Below are 18,507 nucleotides of genomic sequence, written 5' to 3'. Positions count from 1 at the left end.
GTTGCACAGGGTGTAGAGCGTGCACTGACCTGTACTTCCCTGTCCGCACTTGCACAGCTCTCATCCCGCACTGCTGGGCACCTCCGACATCACTCACAATATCATCTCCAATCATGATGGCCTGTCAAAGCAATGAAATACAGAAAAACTGGTGTCAAGTCAATTTTATTTCTGCCATGCTTCACATTCCTTTGACATAATAAACAGCTTGATTTGATGTTTAATGCTGCCATCAGACAAATTAAACAAGATAATATTGTCATCATATTGATTAGAAGTCATCCTACCTTGACTATAACTCATGCTATAGCTCCTTGAGCAATACACTAGTGCAGTATACACCCGTACAATTTGTAATCCATCACAAAAACCAAAGTGATTTGGCACACAATTCAGACAAAACGTTGATTTTTGTAAAGTTATCCCTATTATGTTCCTAGTCATGCATTTATGTTAGCCTTAATGTAAATTGTTTGGATTGTACCTTTTTAAAAAGTTTCCTTAAAACTGATATTTTAAAAGCTAGTCAAATATTGTGATCACCATAACATGTAACTCATTTTCAGGTAGACACAAAAATTTGGGAAGTCTTCTGTCGGTGTAACATCTGATTGATTGATTTTTGCACTATAGGACATGGTATGGACAGGCACAGCACAGTTTGTGTTACGGTCACCTGAAATCTATGCAAATCCCAACAACCTCAGCTAAGCAGGTTATCAAAACAGGTAACTGAGAAGAAACTTTTCGGCTGGGCTGAGGGGATTTGGCTGCATGTCTGAAAAAAAAAAAAAAGTAGTGTGCATGCTCACTTCATTCACACCTGTGCCTACAAAATTTCAAGTGCTTTCTACCATTCTGCAATAAAAGTTATTGCTCTTACTCTTCAAATTTCAAAATGGTTGTGGGTTTTCATTTCATAATTTCGACAAAAAAAAAAAAAAAAAAAGCAGCACATGATCTACAACTAACAAGAAACAAAGAAAAATAAAATCGGCTTTCAACATCCCAAAGGCACCCCAGGTTACCCTGCAGAGAAGAGAGGCAGCACCTAAAGCTGGGGGGAACACATCAGCTCTGAAAACACAGGATCTAGTTTATCTATCAAATTTTAATATGGGATTGTTCAAAGTTGAATTTTGTTTAAAATACGTTCATTAGCTGTATTTTCCTCTTGCTGAACAGCCCCCTACTACATAAACTTTACTGCCAGGCTTTCACAACAGTACGCCTTGCACAATGTTAGGAGGAATTCCTGCCTGAACTGCTCTGCTCCTTCCACAGGCTTTTGATAGCTGATTATTTTCATGTTTGCACATTGGACACAAGGAATCGCTAAGCAAACTGTTGCTTATTAAAGAAATTGTACATTTTGAGCCTAGGGTCTGTTACTACGGGTCCTCGTCCTGCCTGGGGGCTGGGGAGGGTCAGAAGGGCCATTGGCAATGGGGGCAGGACTGCCCTGGGTGGCAGCTTTCCAGATCCAGGGAGAAAGTCTCAGAACATGCCCAAAGCCCTATCTAAGCAGGACATTTGGAAAGCATTCATGCACCTAACTGTGCTGTGTACAGGAATACCTGGAACAGCTCTGGCTGATAAAACACAAATCCTCCTTTGTGTAACACATCGGGTACAGCACGCAGGATTACATAGAGCAGTTAGCAACCCAGTTCATCTTTCCTGCTGTTTTTAAATACCATCCACGTGAGGGATTATCATCACCCTCTGGCGAGGGGATGCAATAGGCCATCCCTGCAGGTCAAGGCTCATTTGTCCAGCTCCACACCGGAGCAGCTCATTTTGCAGTGCTTTATCTGTGCACACGCTGGCTTCATTCTGCCTAGGAGCAACACGGCTGCGATCACACTTGGAGAGCTCTTTGAAGGAGCGAGGAGATGGAAAGGCTCGTGGGAACATGGGCACAGCTCGGGAAAATGTGTCCATAGGGAAAGAGCAGCAGGAGGCTGTGGGACAGGCAGTGCTGCCTTTCGAGCTCCCTGCTCACAAACTGCTTCAAAGCCAGCACGTGATGGAGAGCTCGATCTTTTTCATCCTTATTTACTGGCCCATTATCCTTATCCACTCTGCTCACAGAAATGCACGTGTTCTTGTTAAGATACCTGATGCAAGATCCCCTGTAGGCAGCCCGCTTTTCCCTACCACTCCAGCATGAAATGGGGGAAAATGAAGGGTTAATTTGACGTAATTAGTAAATGAAGCACATATAAACAGAGGAAGAAAACAGATTAGTGGGAACGATTACGTTTCTCAAAACAGCTTGGGGGAAAATAGGTAACAGGAGTTGGCTGGGAGCAGTTTTGCCAGATTTTGTCCTTTTTTCCCCTCCTCTTATCTGTGCATCCTCTGTTTTCAGTCCTGGGTTCCTCTGAAAGGAGGAAAGGGCAGCGCTGGGTGGCTCGGCAGGCCCTCCAAAGCCTCCAGAGGGGAAGCTTGCTCAGCAGGGCTGTATTTCACTCCGTCCAGACAAGTTTTCCTGCAAGACACCCAGCAGCCCTGCAAGTGCAGCTGCACATGAGCAGCGATGCCTGTCCAGGCCAGCTTGTGGCATACGCATACCAAAATGTACTCCAGCCCCCGGGGATTTCACAGATTTACTATCGGTGAAGGGCAATAATCACTAAAGGAGGAGCAATTATTCCCAAATCATTAAGGATTTAAAAAATCATTGGCAAGAAGATAGAGGTCAAAAGGTGCACTGTCAGGGGAAATAAAAAAAACTCTACCTGTCAAACCTGGGTTTAACTTCCTCTCTGACTGCAATATGGCAAGAAGAGAAAGATATAAAACTGAAAGGTCATACACCCACCAAAAGCTAGAATGAAAAGATCCCCATTTGTGCTCACAATTTACATGGGGATCACACCATTAATCTGTGCAATTAGTCCCTGGAAGTTGCTTCTTTTTGATCAGCTACAAAAAGACAAAAAGAAGGACAAAAACGCATTGAGATGATCTCTCTGGTTTTACGAAAATCATCAAAGAATTAAGCCGAGTGTAATTTACATTTTTCCTGGTCTGTGTAGCTGGTGAGAGATGGTGTGCGTGGTTGTGTGCAAGTGATACACAAAGCACACGTGTGCCAGAGCTGAGGGAAGCCGTGGCTACTCAGCTGTCCCCATCAAACCTAACCCAGAGCAGCAGTGATAATGGAGGAGATGAACACGAGCTCTAAGGATTCAGGGCACAACACGATCCCAGCTGGACAAATCCTCTCACCTACTAACACGGACAGCTTCAGAGATGGGTGAAGGGGAACCTTTGCTATTTTTTCCTCTGCAAACAGAGTTTTAGTATTCATTTAAAAAAAATCATAGAAACATGTTTGATCGGAAAAGGAACTTCAAGAGTATTTAACACAGTGAATGTTTCTAGAGTCGAAAATATTTATGCCTAAGCAGGTTTTTGCTACAGGCTTAACAGCAAAGTTAAAGGTGCCAAGGATGTAAAGAAATAAAGCGCATACACAAAATCCTGATTAAAATTAAAGACGCTTTACACAATGAATATGACACATTCATTTTTCTCCCCGTGGCAATCTCCTAGGCTTCAGGACCCCGTATTCCTGTTAATTGTACTTCTATCCAGGAACTACTGGCTGTGCAAACCACAAGCACACACGAGGCACCACACGTGGCCTCCGACCTGGCAGAATTTGTAGCGCAAGGCAGGTGAAACACAGAAATACACCAAACCTCCAGGGCAGATTCCAAAAACCCCAGAACCAGCTGAGTTTAAATACGCTTTCAGCAGGATTCAACGCTTGAAACTTCACGTGGCTGCTCAGCTCTTCTCTCCGAGATGGAAAATATTCCCTGTCAGCCCCAGGAGCAGGGCAGGGCTGGCCGGCACGGTGAGCTGTGTGAGGGTGACCTGCCTGTGCTCTCACGCACCGCTACCTCCCCCCTGGGCCGGGCAGCTGGCCGAAATGGGACCTGGTTAACTACCAGCACTTTATGCACTCGAGTATAACCTGCCATAACTCCCGGTGAGGCTGGACAATTTGCTACAGACAGAACTTTTTATGATTATATAAAAGTACGGCAGCCTTAACGTTATTTAGGTTTTATTGTAAAGCTGTAAAAATCATCCACTGTTACAGCCGCCTTAAAACACATGAATTAGGTATTTCGGTAACCTTTAAGATGTGTTATTCTTTGTCATATTACTGAATCATAAGACAGGTCTGGTTACCTCTAAGAGGTTTAAATTTCCAATCTATTAAAGTAATACTGGCAATCTGTTATTTCTAGGCCATTGAGGAAAGGTTAAAATGAAAATTGGACTTCAGGGAGTTCCTCCTGGTCTAAGTGCAGGTTGAAAACATCTCAGTAGCAGAAGGTAAAGTCAGGGTCTCGGTAAGAAGCAGTTACCCAGGGAAATGACTGGTGATAACTTTATTGATTAAAGCAGCTTGAGAAATTTAAGATTTGCCACTGTCTAGCATTACTGCGGTGAGACAGCTTTATTAAAAAGCTATTTTTCATTAGAAGTCAGGTAAAAGAAAATTGTAATGTTTTCAGATGCGCAGCTCATCCGAAATGGTTTAATGGTGGTATGGATTAAACGCATTCCACAGGTGGAATAAATTACTGGTAAACATTTTATAAAAGTAAAGGTAAGTGAAGCCACTGCTCATCTTGTCATTACAAGCACAGAGAAGTAAAGCTCATTTGGGAGACAGATTAAAACCTCACAGGGTGCACTACTAAGGACCTTACTGCACTGCACATACCGCGTTTTTATTATTATGCATGACCAACCAACACAACCTGCAAATCCGTCTCGAAAGAACATTAAAGCTGCAAGGTTAAGCACTCAAAAGTTACGAAAATACACTACAATTACGACTGTGTGCTCTTCTGTAATTTGTTCCTCCCACACGTATTCTTCATGGTCTAGTTTTTAATTACAGCAGCGAGCCCTGGTTTTCCATTGCCGAGAACACCGACAAGGCACCCGGGGCCATTATGCAGTGGTGCCTACTGCAGACCTGCTGGTGAGGTGTGTGTGTCCTTCATCTTCATTCTCTGTGTAAGAAAAATTACACCTACAGACCAGACCTGTTGTTAGAAACTGGTGGCATTTCATACTAGAAACTATCTGGGAAGAAAATGTCTGTCAAAATATAAAGCTAGTTACTAATAGCACTGTGAAAATCTAGCAAAGGTTGAATAAATAATAATCTCTCCAAGGGCTATAACCACTTTTCTGTACCCAAACCAATCCTCCTGAAGTTAACAAGAACCAGCCCCCAAGGCTCACCCTATGGGACCATTTTTAAACCAGGCTGGTGATGCATTAAATCATCTGCTCAAATTTGGTTCTCTGGGGCAATGGGAAACAAGAAACTCATTGAGAAATGGGGTGTGGTGTTGCAGCCCAGCGTGGAAACACATCCCTGTGATGATGTTCTCCCACAGTGGCAGGGGCTGACACAGTGGCAAGGTGGCAAAACAAAGCTTGAGGACAACTGCGCTGTCCTGCCTAAGGACAAGGGAAACTGATGTCAATACGCAGGGCCTCAAAACAGAAAACCCCAAAAGAGCACACTGTTCATTCCTTATACAAGCAGAAAGAAAACACAAACCTTAATACCTCTGATTTAGAGGCATAAAATTCAAGGGTTGAGCTCTGTGTGTTTTGTTTTGTTTTTCTCTGTTCTTTTTTTTTTTTTTTTTCAGCTACCTTTTTCTTGAAATGCCATTCAGTTTCTGAAATGGATTTTTTTGGTTTGTTGGTTGGATGAATGGATTGAGTAATTGCTCAATACCTAGCATATTTTGCTCAGGCTGAGCTATCTTGTTACGGGGAAGATATTGACAAACTGAAGGGAGTACAGAAAAGAGCACTGCAGCAGGTTAGGGTGCAGAGCGACTGGATCACAAGGAAAGTTGCTGAGAGCTAAACACAGTTTATTTTGGTTGTTACCTGAACTAAAACTAGAAATAAGGATACAGAGTTTCAATGGGAAGCATCTCAACAAATCTCAGAAAAAGCTGCCAGCTCATGAGATCTACTAGAGGATGTGAACACTGTCCCTCGGGTACTTAAAGAAGCCCAGTTGTTTGCTCACTGAAAACCACTCTGCACAAAACACTGATCAACATGGAGCAGGGAACACTCCTGCATGGGGAAGGAGAGGGATTAGATGGCCTGCAAGGTCTTTTCCATCTTCCCATTCTATAATAAAGTAAGACCCAAGCACATAGTGAATTACAGGGCCATAATTTCTTCTCCAGGCTCCACGGACCTACAAGCCACCCAAACTTCACTCCTGTTGTTTACGATGTCACCAAAAGCCCGTGATGGAGTTATTGCCTTGTAATTCACTGTCGTCTGTTAGTCATCTCATACTCATCCTTAGGTCCTGTGCGACACGACAACAAATCAATAAAGAGGGCACAACTACAGGGAGGAAAAAAAAAAGGGGGCCGTGCTAAGTAAGCAGGGAGCATCACACACTCGGTGTGTTTCTGGAAAGCCTGATGAAACCAGTAACATGAGAAGAGTTTTGGGGTCAGACAGTGCCTCTGTTACTTCTGTCTTTTCCCCCTTTACTGTACTAAAATAAATAAATAAATAAATAAAAATAAAACGTGACAGCAAAGGAAATAACATTTTAGCTACAATTCCACCAGGCTGCAGCCTTCATGGCACCTGTTACGTTGTGAAGCACACCATCTTCCTTAATTCCTTGGGAAACCTGACCTTTATTCCTTTGTATTGGTTTCCTTAGTCTCCAAATAAAGGAATTCTCAATAGAAGTACACGTGGTTTAGAACGAAGATGAATAAGAAGGCTCATCACAAGAACACAAGTAAAGAGAGAAACCACATTAGGGAAATTAGGATGGAAAACTAAAGTAGGTAAAAATACAGATGGTAAAAGTCAGAGCAAACAGAAGAGAATGAAAAGGGAAACAGGAAATGGTCCAAAAAACCCTCAGGACAGCAAAGAAGTTCTGAGGAAAGATAATGCCATGCCTTCCAGGAGGGTAGGAAGTACACGCAAGGCAGAAAATATTCAACAGACCCCAACCTGCTACCATTTATCCTCTTGACTCTCAGTCCTTCTCATTATTTGATAGAATGGGTAAAACATTTTTGTGGCATAGTCAACAGTCATGGCATCAGCAACATTACCTCCTGTGGCGGAACTCCCATTTCTGCGAGGGCTGACTCAAAAAATGCTTTTGCTGGTTTTCCCACTACCTCAGCTTCAACATCACAGGCATACTGGGAAAAAAAAAAAAAAAAAAAAAAGAGACAAATAATGCTATATAGATCAGAAAAGGATTTGTTCAACTCTGTAATTCCAGTCAATTGTATAAGAAGTATGTGATTATTGATCTCTGCCCTTAAATAACACAATGGATTAGCAGATGAAGATAGCTATCTGATGGTTTGGATAATGGGAGGGTTCAATGCTCTCTGTCAGAACAGAAAGTCATCCTGAAACATCTCAAGTTACAAATCTGTTTCATTCTCCATCACGGCAGCAGTCTTCCTAGCCAGTTCCAGTATCACTCATTTTGGTAAGAGCATCACTCTTACAGAAATAACAAATATCCTTCACATGAAACGATCAAAAGTATTGGGAGTAGTGAGTATATTCCCCTACTTTGCTTCCTTCTCTGAATTCACTCTGTATTTACTTTTCTAAAATCTCTCTGCAAGCCTGTAAAAAGAAGGATAATGATTCTCTCATTCTCTCACCCTTAGGTTGGCTTATCTATTGGGTTCCAGTTATGCACAGACTTAATCAGGCTTAAACACAGGACTACACATAAGAATCTTGCTGAATAAGGGGTTTATGCTGTAAGCTGTTAAGGGCAAGAGCTGCGTTAAATGCTATGCCAAACATAAACAGTTTTTCTTGGATATCTTGCAGAAAACATACTGTGTTTTTTCTTTTCTGACTCCTCCTTTCAAGGGCCTCACTTCCAGTAAAGGTACCATGATGGTAAAAGTTCCCATTTTAAATACAGAAAAAGTGAATAATATAAATCCAACCATCTTTAGAATGCAGCAAATGAGTTTCAGTCTGTGGAAACTTCCTCTACCAAGGTGAGTAATTACAGAAGACGACCCATATTTACACCAGTTACTCTTTAACAAGGTGCACAGAGCGAGTAAGCATAAAGCAAGCTATAAAATACCTCTAATGCCTTCATATATGCTCCAACATCAAGTTTCAGGCCATCAGTTTCTTTATAGTAGCGTCTGGAAATGAAGGTGATAAAGTTCCAATGAAATGAAAGTGTTGGCAGTTAAAGAAAGTACATTTTATTATTTCTGTGCCTATATAGATGTCCATATGGCTGCACCGAAAAGGCAAGTCATCAGAAACTCTGAAGCCTTAATTTAGCACCAGGAATTAAGTAAAGGACAGGCTGAGTACTGTGCAGTGCTGGGGAAAAGATTTCAGACCAGGTATCTCTCTGGCATCCAGGGCACAATTCTACTCATTCAAAGGGATTTCCTCTAGCTTGGATTAGGGATGAATTTGGCTCATTTTCTACTGCACAGAGTGCTCGTTTCTCATGAAGGCCAGTAGTTACATCGCTCTTCAGAGACCATTTGGCAGATGTCACACAAGGACTGGCACCAACCACTAGCTGTAACACCTCCTCCAGAAAGTTTGGAGGGAGACTCCAGGCACTCGACCACCATGGCTTATCACAAACCTCCCCCACGAGAAAAGCCTGTTTAAGCTCTCTTTGCTATCAGGACTAAGAAAGCCCTCAAAGCTAAGTTCTGCTCCTTCTAAAAATGTTCCTATTGCCATAAAGTTCCCAAATTAATTTCTATCTTTCTGGCATTTTTCTGGACTAGCAAATCACGTTAACACGGGTCTTCCAAGCCGTCCTTATCAGAGCAAAGACAGGTTTCTGTATGACAGAGAAGAAAAATGTAGGATGAGCAGTCAGTTAAGATTTTATGCCTTATCCTTCTGCCATTTTCGATTATTCAGCACAGCTTCCCTTTAAAATGACCACTTGACCTTTGCTAGAACAGCCATTAACCTTCTATAGTCTAGCGTAAACAGCTTAATTTTCTGACAGTGGCATGACAGAAGAAATTACAAAGCCAATTCCCACTCTCAGCCCAAAACAGATGCTAAATGTAAATCACTCCATTTTCAGGAGGAGGGCATTCTGCTTCAGTGACTCTGACACTTTCGTTTTCCATAGAATGAACTAAAACTTCAACAGAAATCAACCTGCTTGCTCAAGGTAGAGGTGTTGTTAAGGTCCTACCAATTACACTCTTTCCACACATGAACAATGAAACTGTTTTGTGTTTTCTTTTTTGTTTGTTTGTTTGTTTTGTTTTGGTTTGGTTTTGTCTTTCCTACAGCCCTTGGCATCAGTGATGCTTCTTAGCTATAAACTGATAAATAATCCAGTTTATAATCTCCATTCTTCAAGTCTGAAAACTTCTTCAGCATTTGTTGCAGAACTCATGTTCGCAGTATCTAAAGGATTGACCATAAAACAGGATGTTCACAATGAAAATTGAGCTCAGGAAGTCCAACCATGGGTTATTTCCCATTAAAAAAAAATCCTTAAAAAAAAAAATACTGCTTTAGAACTGTCTACGTCAATGAATGATGGAATAAATATTTTATATGCATGGGGTACAAAGGTATTTTTGTATTGCTCATGCTGCCAATCTTAAACAAAGGTTTATTCTGTATTTATCTTTGAAAGATGGTATTATGTGACACAAAACTTGTTTATTTTACATACATTAGCTATTATGTTGTTGGCTCATATCATTTTCTCCTTATCCTTCTCACCAAAAAATTGTAAAGATTTTTTCCCCATGTTACAGGATCAGAGCGTGCAAGTGTGAGGTATGGAAACACACTGGATTTAACTGCTCCTTCCCGCTGTTAAATTCCACCCTGCTGGATCAATAATCCACAGACTAAGAAGGGCTTTCATGCCCATTATGGTCTATTGAACCACTGAAAAAAAAGTCATTATAGTTTCTTCCAACTAAACACGTGTATTTTTTTTTAAGCCCATACACTGGTCAGCAGATAAGAATAACTCCTCCAAGGCTACGGGGATTTGTCATTATTCAGCACTGTCATTAATAACCACCTGTTTAAAATCCCAGAATACATCCAACTGAATTGTTTTTACTAAAACATCCAAATCCCCTGACTGGACTTTTCCTGTGTACGAAAACGGGTGCTCAAAATTTACCTTTGATGTTCAGGGTATGAATTAAAAATATCTCCGCATATTCCCAGTGGCTTTCAGAACTTGTTATTTGACCTTCCCACCACCACCTGCAAACGCATGGATTATTTCATTGAGGTCTAGCTCACTCTTGAATGCTGACTTTGAAGGATGGGAGGCTAGAATTTGTTGTACTTATACAACAGGGTGTCCAGGTTCTCTAAAGGCTGCTACAATTCCTCCTCCTCCTCTTGAAATGGAACTCATCCCAGTGAGTGCTGCATCCATACCACCTAGTTTTAGAGACCTAACTCAGCATAACCACCTGACTTTCTCATTACATCACTGGAAAGTCTACAAATAAGTGACTCGGGACAGGAAGACAAATTCGATGACTGAACTACCTATCCACTGAGGATTTTTCACTGACATACCTGGGCAGATCAGGGCTGAACACACTGACTAACTGCTTAAAAGTTGGCAGTGTGAATGCCCACATCACCATCTGGCTTCCACTATGTACCAAGTTACTGGGTGAAATTAAAAAACAAACAGACTAGAGAAGGAAACAAACAGTGCTCAACTCACCCTCTTCCAAGGGAGATCAGCACAGGCTTCTCCAATCCAATCAGAACTCGGAAAGCTTCATTAACGTTTGCATAAGAGAAGTTTTCTGCTGCATCCCCAACAACCACGCAGTTTGGGTTTGTTTTATCAATCTCAGCAAATTCAGGGACAAGATCTAAAGGGAAAAAAATAAATTACAAATCCCTTACTGCTGCATATCCCATTGGATCTGATGATTTTCTCCTAGATTCGCGTTTGCTTTCATTCATTGCTTGAAAGATTAAGAAATAAAAATAAAAAATATATAAATCCAGTCATTAAGTTTATTACAGAAATCCGTGACTTAGGAAAGAGTAGGAGCATCAAAGCTGGGCGCAGTTCCCCCCACCAAGCTGCTCTATCACAAATCCCCAAATCTCTCTGGGTTGTCCCCTCCCAAGCCCCAGTGTCTGCTGCAGCACTGTCCCACCGTCGTGCACGAGCAAGTGTGGCCTCAGTCCACGCTCCTTCAAGAGGCGGCAGGCTGCTGGTGCTGGGGCAGTGACTTCGGCCACGGAGATGTCAAAGCCCAGGCCCTGGAGCTTCTTCACAAACTTCTCTCGGGTCGCTTGTGTTTCGTTGGTGCAGAACCGCAGCTTCAGGCCAGACGCTTTGATCCTGTCGTGTAAAAGCAACAGAGGAGTTAACTGCACATAAAACAGAGTTGGGAGTATCAGCTTTGCTGTCCCACATCTAACATGTCCCCACATTGCACAGGATGGCATCCAGGTGGGTTTTGGATATCTCCGAGGAGAGTCCACAGCCTCTCTGGGCAGCCTGTTCCAGTGCTCTGTCACCCTTACCATGACCAAGGCATCCCTAAAATTCATCGGAGTACTACAAGTTCATGTGCAGAGCCCCTGTCATAAATCTGTATCTACCTTTCTCGAAATCCCATAGAATTACCAACCAGAAACCCTCAAATCCAGCTACTGTTAGACCAGTCCATGGATGTACACACACAAACTGCACGGCCATGAGTACAGAAAATGGAGCAATTTATGGTTATGAGCATTTTAACTGGGATTTCCACCTGTCCACTTAATGGTCGTCTGCCGCAGTGGATCAGTGTTTATGTGAGATGTAAAAGCAGTTTTGCACTTCTGCAGACCCCAAGTAAGAGGCCAGCTAGCTGCATCATGCTACAAGAAGGATGCTTTTATCAACACAGGGATGGCTTCGGTCACGCAATCTCTCACAAAACTGATTTATTAATAAATGTTTACTGATAAATATTTTTGACTTCTCAAGGAAGGAAAGAAAATACGGCCTGAGGTGCCCAGAGCCAAGGACACCCCTCCTGTGGATCAGTGCTCTGTGATCCCATGCAAGTCCTCTGCCTCAGCAGTTCTGCTTCCCCCCCTGCAAACACGGGTGCTAACACCATGCTTCAACACCTACAGATGAAAGTTTAACCACTTCATGTAGTTGTCATCATACAGGAAACAAAACGTTATTTCTAACCATTCTTCACTGCATTGTGCCAGAATCACTTCACCCTGCCAAGCTGATGACTGAGCTGCAGTGAGCCACCGGGGATGTCATGAAAAGGCCTCTGCTCCAAAGATGAGTTGTCTGCCTTTTGGAGAACCGTTGTGTTTCAATGCAGTCATGACAAAACAGGGACCTTTAAAAGGTATCTCAGTGCTTTGCCTAACGTTTGTTAGTTTTAGTGTGAATAGGTCCAGAGGCTTATCAATTCTTACTAAAATGTTACTACATTTCTTTGTGTTAGGATGAAAAAATGTTTTCTACTAGGAAACCCCCCGCATTGATTCTCGAGACAACAAAATGTGTGGGTTCCTTTCCTAGGGAAGAGGATCCCAACAGGTTGGTGTAAACACCAAAATCACCTCGAGATAACACATCCAACGAAGAACTTTCTATCAAACAATTCTTAGAAATCCAGTCCTGACCCAGAGAGTCCCTTGTGCTCATTAAAACTGCATGCCAATGTCTTCTTCAGTAACACAGGTGATTCATTTCTTTCTTATTATTTGTCTTTCCTAATCATAGGTATGTGAATTATCAATTACACTTAGTGGTTAATTGCCCTTCATAAAGATAGCTTTTCTATTTTAAATTAGGCAGTTAATATATTGTAACTAATAGCATCCACTTGTACATTATAAATATATCTTCATTGATTGGAGCAGTGAATGTGAGATTCGCTCACAAGTTAATGAAGCAATTGAGTGAAGAAGTGCAGGGTGTACCCAGGGAATAATTATTGTTAATGAATTATGATGTGACCTTCTCAGAACAATGAACAATTGGTGTGACAGTGAGATGACAGTATTCCACATCTGTTATTCAAAACACGGTTTCAGCTGTGGTTAAAAAGCAAAGCAATGTAATTTGGATACATAAACTTGAACAAAGTGTGCTGTGGTTAAAAAAAGCTTATTCCAAAGGCAAAGCCTATCTCCACGCTCTTAGGTAAAAAATCTCATGATTCATGATCGTCTGGAAACAGACATTTGTTGAAGAAGAACCTATTCCCTCTCTTCTCAAAGGTCAATTAAACGAATTCAGGAACAACACTAACCATTGAGTTACACAGAGTTGCACAGACAAATAAATGTGCCCTCGCAGGTCAGCTTGGTGAAAGCAAAGACTGGGTTTTCTTATACTACTAAAATTTAACTTCCTTTTCACAATTTTACATGAAAACCACAGTTATACTTCTGAAATGCATGTCCCAAGTGGAAGCAGCTGAACACATCCCAGACTGCTTCAAGCCTTAGTGAGCACCAGCAATCGTCGCCTCAACAAATTTGCTCAGTAAGTTAGCCATACCACGTCAGGTGCAGAAAAAAATCAGCCAGGTTGGTCAGAAAATTGTTCTTTGGCTGAAACAACTCCGAGTAGTACCCTGGAACACTAAACAAAAGAAAATAGACAGAATAACTCCTTACTCTACAAAGAAGAGTTATTTCTAGAAAAATACCTTTTCAATGAGAACTCGCCTGTGCTTTCAAAGTTGGAATCTCTAAAAAAAAAACACAAAAAAAACTTCTGCTAGGTTTCTGCCAAATCCTTACACAACAGTACGATTACACACACGCCAGGACCACTCCACCCCTCAGTGCTCAGCACACAGACCGTGACCAGAGCCCGCAGACCATCCGTGTCGGCGAACAACCATTAACTCGGGGCTTAAAGAAACAGGGAGAGCTCTGAACGACAGCTCCGCGTGGGGGAAATCCTGGATCCACACATGTTTATAGCAAAGCCTTCCTTCAGTTTTCATGGCCAGGCTTTGCTAAGCTGAAAGAGACAACCTGAAGGTCTGCCGAGCAGAGATGGGAGGCCTGGCAAAGCGAGGCAACTCTTCACAGCAAGCCCTGAGCTTCTGAGCTGATGCAGCAACCGGTGCGCACGGTGTAAGGCACGGATGAGCAGGGTCCTGCAACGCCTGGTGCTAGCAGGTGTGGGGGATGTACAGGACCGTGCTTCACCCCATGTTCCTGAGGCCCATGGACACCCCGGTGCCGCTGGGCAGGCCCCGCGTGCCCGTCATGGCACCGATCCCACCACATGGGCACTGAGCAAAGCAGCCCACACAACTTCCAGGCCCCAAAATTGTAAATGTGCAGGACTAAAACCCCAACAGGTGGCTGAGGAGAGTTTCTAAGCCTCACCACAGGAGGGATTTAAGCCCGCTCCGTACCGAAACACCCATTTGGTCGCCCACAGGATCCCTAAATCCAGACCTGGGGGCTCCTGCTCAGCACCAGGCACGTGGTGAGGGTACGGAGGTCGGAGATACGGAGATGAGGTTTTTAATTTCAGCCCAGCACCATCCCTCGGCTCTTTGAACTGACCTTTACCTCATCCTGCCGGAGCGGGACAAGACGCTGAGTGACAATGTCCCGCAGTGCAATTACCGTGCGTCAGATGAGCCGGTCCCTTACAAATCACCTCGAACTTTACACATCTGCTGGCTGTCAGCATCTGCCAGGTTCACTCACCCGAAAATAATGAAAAAACTCTCATTATTGTTCCATAACAGGTAAAGTGTTAGGACAATTATTAGACATCCTGGCTGACCTTGTGCAGACAACCAAGTGCCCTTGCCAACCTTTACGGGCAGACTTTGGGCATATAAAACGCAAAAGCTGTTCTTTTCGACGACGCAGAGGTTGTGACACCAGCGGGAAGAGAAACAGCCCTAGGATCCAGAAAAACCATCACTCCCTAAATTTACGTTGTCTTACAAACGGCAGAAGAAACTAACGATGTGGCGTGAGGCTAAACTTCAGATGTCCCCTTGCTGAACACCCGCCCTGAGTTGCAGCCACGGTTTGTCCCACCAGGAGGGCTGGGTGGCAGCCAGCAGGCTCCTGTACATGTGGGCAGCGTGACAGAAAGCCTCGTCCTGCAAGAGGCGGCAGCCCGAGCCTGGCAACTTCATTTGGTGTCATCCAACAGGTTTGGAGGATGAGTTATTTGATACTATAAATTATATTCCACCTGCTTGACCAGGGCACTGATGTGTAGACAACGATATGCCCCAACACTGAAATGTAGAAATAAGTCAAATTAGAATTTAGAAATAATTTGAAGGGAATCTGTAGGAAGGAAGCACAGAGCGAAATATAAGCACATGCATACAAAATGCATTTAACTGCTACAGATTAACAAATGAGCTTAAAGTATTCCAACCAGCAGATTTCAACCATACAGCAGGAACTGAATGAGGGCTTCCACGTCATCTTACACTGGCTGGCTGGCCTGCACAATCTTGGAACAAAAGTAAACTGGTAGGCTTAAAATACTTGGTAATTCTCCACTTGGAAGTTGTGAAGAATAAAAAAAAATCAGAGCTTTTGGGGGTTCAGATAGCATGAACATGTCTGGAATACATTTAGTTGCATTAAGCAAAACATTTTCATGGACTCATGAAACATTTTCATTGGAGCAAAAGCTCCAATAGCTTTAATTCTTTGCCAAAAGCAGTTATTTTGCCTCTGAAGCCACTAATTATTTCAATGAAAGCTCAGTCAAAACCAAGCTATCATCATCATACTTTTACTCTGTATACAAATATCATCTGTTGGTAAATAACTGATTCTAGGTCTAGAAAAAAAAAAAATTGTCAAAAGGTTTCATTTAGTCTGTTTTATTTTATTTTTATCAAGAAAGAATTCACTCTCACATGCTTTGCACACTACTTCAGAGAGTGCCATACTATTTCATGGCAATAGTTCAAAGAACAAACTGCATTCCAGCAAATTTAGTGTGATTTTAATCTGGAAGTGATCCACTGTTAATGACACAAACACGTGCAGGTATAAGCTGCCCCAAGGCAAGGAAAACACAGCTGATCTTCCTTAGATACCCGCGGAATCTCTCGGCTGACTCTTGCACCTTTTGCTGCACTTGGAAGCAGGAGCAGAGCTAAGAGCTACTCCTTCCAGTTCATCACCTGCAAAGACAGTGCAATTTTAATGAAGACCTTTAGGCCTAAGTAATGGTGATATCGGTGAGGATATGCACAGAATTGGGCTGGATTCTTAAGACTCCAGATTGAGTTTACCAAATATTAAAGGCAGGGAAAAAATAAGTAAATCAAACAATACGGCAGTGGTAAACTGAGACAAGTCTCAAGTTTTAAAGCACAGAGTGAGGCGAAGGGCTGCTTATCCACTCCAGGATTCACTGGTATTTATGTGAGGTGATAGAACAACAAATGCTGTTGCTCAGTGGGTATCACAGTAATATCTTCTATTATTCTTTATTGGCAAATATTTGTATGCCACAGAATTGTGCTGATGGACAGTTAATAGCTGAAGACCCCAGAGGTTAATGGTGTTTAAACTCCAAAAGTGCAAGCACTTGTTCATGCAATTTCCAGAGGCAGCACTTGCTTGGAATATCTACATCTTCGGGGACAGATATTTTTAAAATAATAATGAACACTGCTGATTAGGGAAGAAAACACAGGTTTGCAAAGTCCAGTGCTCTAAGAAATCTGGGGCCACAGACTGCTGTGCAGCTACGAACAACTTTACAGCCACTGAGGATCCGTTCCTGGCTCTGCCTGTGAACAGCTGCACGACTACACAGAACTTTTTCATCCTTTTGTGTCTCTGCAGCTTCACCCAGAAAGGTCATCTCCTTTGGGATCTGTGGATAAAATCTGCTAACAGAATTAAGCGTAAAGACAAGCAAATGAATATTTACCCTGGAGTTTTTAAAACAGTTTATTTGAAAGCCTCTTTCTAGGACTCCTTTGCTGCCACGTGTAGCAAATGTGGAAACTTTGCACGTCTGCAGCACGCTGAGCCACGCTTGGGTCATCTTCTGCTGCAACAAAGATCTCTTACTCCTGCTCCCACACACCCTTCAGATGGCTCTTTGTAAACCCACAACTGTCCCACCCGAACCCCCGCACGCTGAATTGCTTTACAGTCCCCGTTCCGCTTGTTCTCCTCACAATCTTCTCCTTGTTCGCCTCTCCAGGTACCTGGTTTTAACACGGCCGTCCAGCTGCTCCACAGCCTCCCCGCGCCCCAGATTTCCGCTGCTCTTTTCAAGAGCGGGTGGAAGGCTGTGCTCGCAGATGCCCAATCCTGGCCGAACAACAGGATGTTGTAAATGTCCAACCACTGCGTGCTTTTCATATGGATATGCTAATGGGCACGCTATCAGCACCCAGCTGTAAATGCAAATAACAGAGCTCAGGCTGGGCATCTTTTATGGCTGTTTAACCACCTTCTGTCTTGGAAGAGACCAGCTCCCTACTATTTGGGAGATAAAAAGCGAATGGCTCACCTCATGTCAATGCTGTGTAAATCAATTAAGGGAACAAGAGCACGGCCAGAGGCGCTGTTAAGGCTGGCTCCAACAGAAGTCTTTAAGTCACCGATGGGCTCTCTCATCTGCTACAAACACCACCGCGCTGTCTGCCAGCTATCCGCACACGCTCGGAAGAGACATGCTTTATTCAACTCTTACAAAGACTTAACAAATAAATAAATAAATAACAATAACATGTATGCCACAGCAAGCTAAACAATCAGGAAATGCTGTGGGTTGAAAGTTTTAAAGGGCCAAATTGTCCTATCAAGCAATTTTTTGAAATTTCTAGTCCCCTGCAGCTCCATTTTCCCCACTCAAAATTAACAGCAGCAGTCCCTAGAGAGTTTAATGTCATTTTTGATACCCTGGATTCTGGGTTAAAACTTTGGTGCTAATGTCCTTAGCCACAAGGGTGCATATCTGCCATGGTTTGGCCAAGTATTCAGAAGGATCCAGATCCACTGTAGTGTTACTTAAGAGCAGAAGGACATCTGCTTTGTACAACAAATCCTTCTATGGCTCACCTTTTTGGCCTCTGATTCACCAACTTCCTTCCAGCGTATGTTGAATCCTAAAGTATTTCGTGGGTAAAAATTATCAGAGATGCAGGTGCATTAGTGAGAAACCAAGCACTACTCTTTTCATCACAAGTAATACCAACTTGGTTAGTGACTACTGACCTATTCCTTCGGGGGATCGCTAAGGTACAGAGTATTACTGAATGACATCTTGATCAGGGCATTTCAGAGTCCATCGGCTTCTTCCATGATTGTTCCGCTCCATCTGACTGAACTGCTAGCTAAAAACAAAAAGAAACGAGAGAAGCGACCGCCTGCAGCCATCCTAAATATAAAGCAGACCAAATTCTGCTGGCGAAAATT

General features: G+C 42.8%; 1 protein-coding gene across 2 annotated transcripts in view; it reads right to left on the bottom strand.

The window, feature by feature from the left end:
• LHPP (phospholysine phosphohistidine inorganic pyrophosphate phosphatase) overlaps window positions 1–18,507 on the bottom strand; it is a 64,910-nt gene that overhangs the window by 43,593 nt on the left and 2,810 nt on the right. For both annotated transcript variants that reach the window (XM_032191576.1, XM_032191577.1), the window contains exons 2-6: window positions 11,250–11,437; window positions 10,802–10,955; window positions 8,180–8,243; window positions 7,164–7,256; window positions 30–121 (exon numbers count right to left, since the gene is read on the bottom strand). In XM_032191576.1, the coding sequence (XP_032047467.1) occupies window positions 30–121; window positions 7,164–7,256; window positions 8,180–8,243; window positions 10,802–10,955; window positions 11,250–11,437 (591 nt within the window). The remainder of the gene's footprint in view (window positions 1–29; window positions 122–7,163; window positions 7,257–8,179; window positions 8,244–10,801; window positions 10,956–11,249; window positions 11,438–18,507) is intronic.

Source organism: Aythya fuligula, chromosome 7, assembly GCF_009819795.1.
Source record: "Aythya fuligula isolate bAytFul2 chromosome 7, bAytFul2.pri, whole genome shotgun sequence".
NCBI classification, from domain to species: domain Eukaryota; kingdom Metazoa; phylum Chordata; class Aves; order Anseriformes; family Anatidae; genus Aythya; species Aythya fuligula.
Note: the sequence above shows the minus strand (reverse complement) of the source record. Positions and strands in the feature narration are given on the sequence as shown.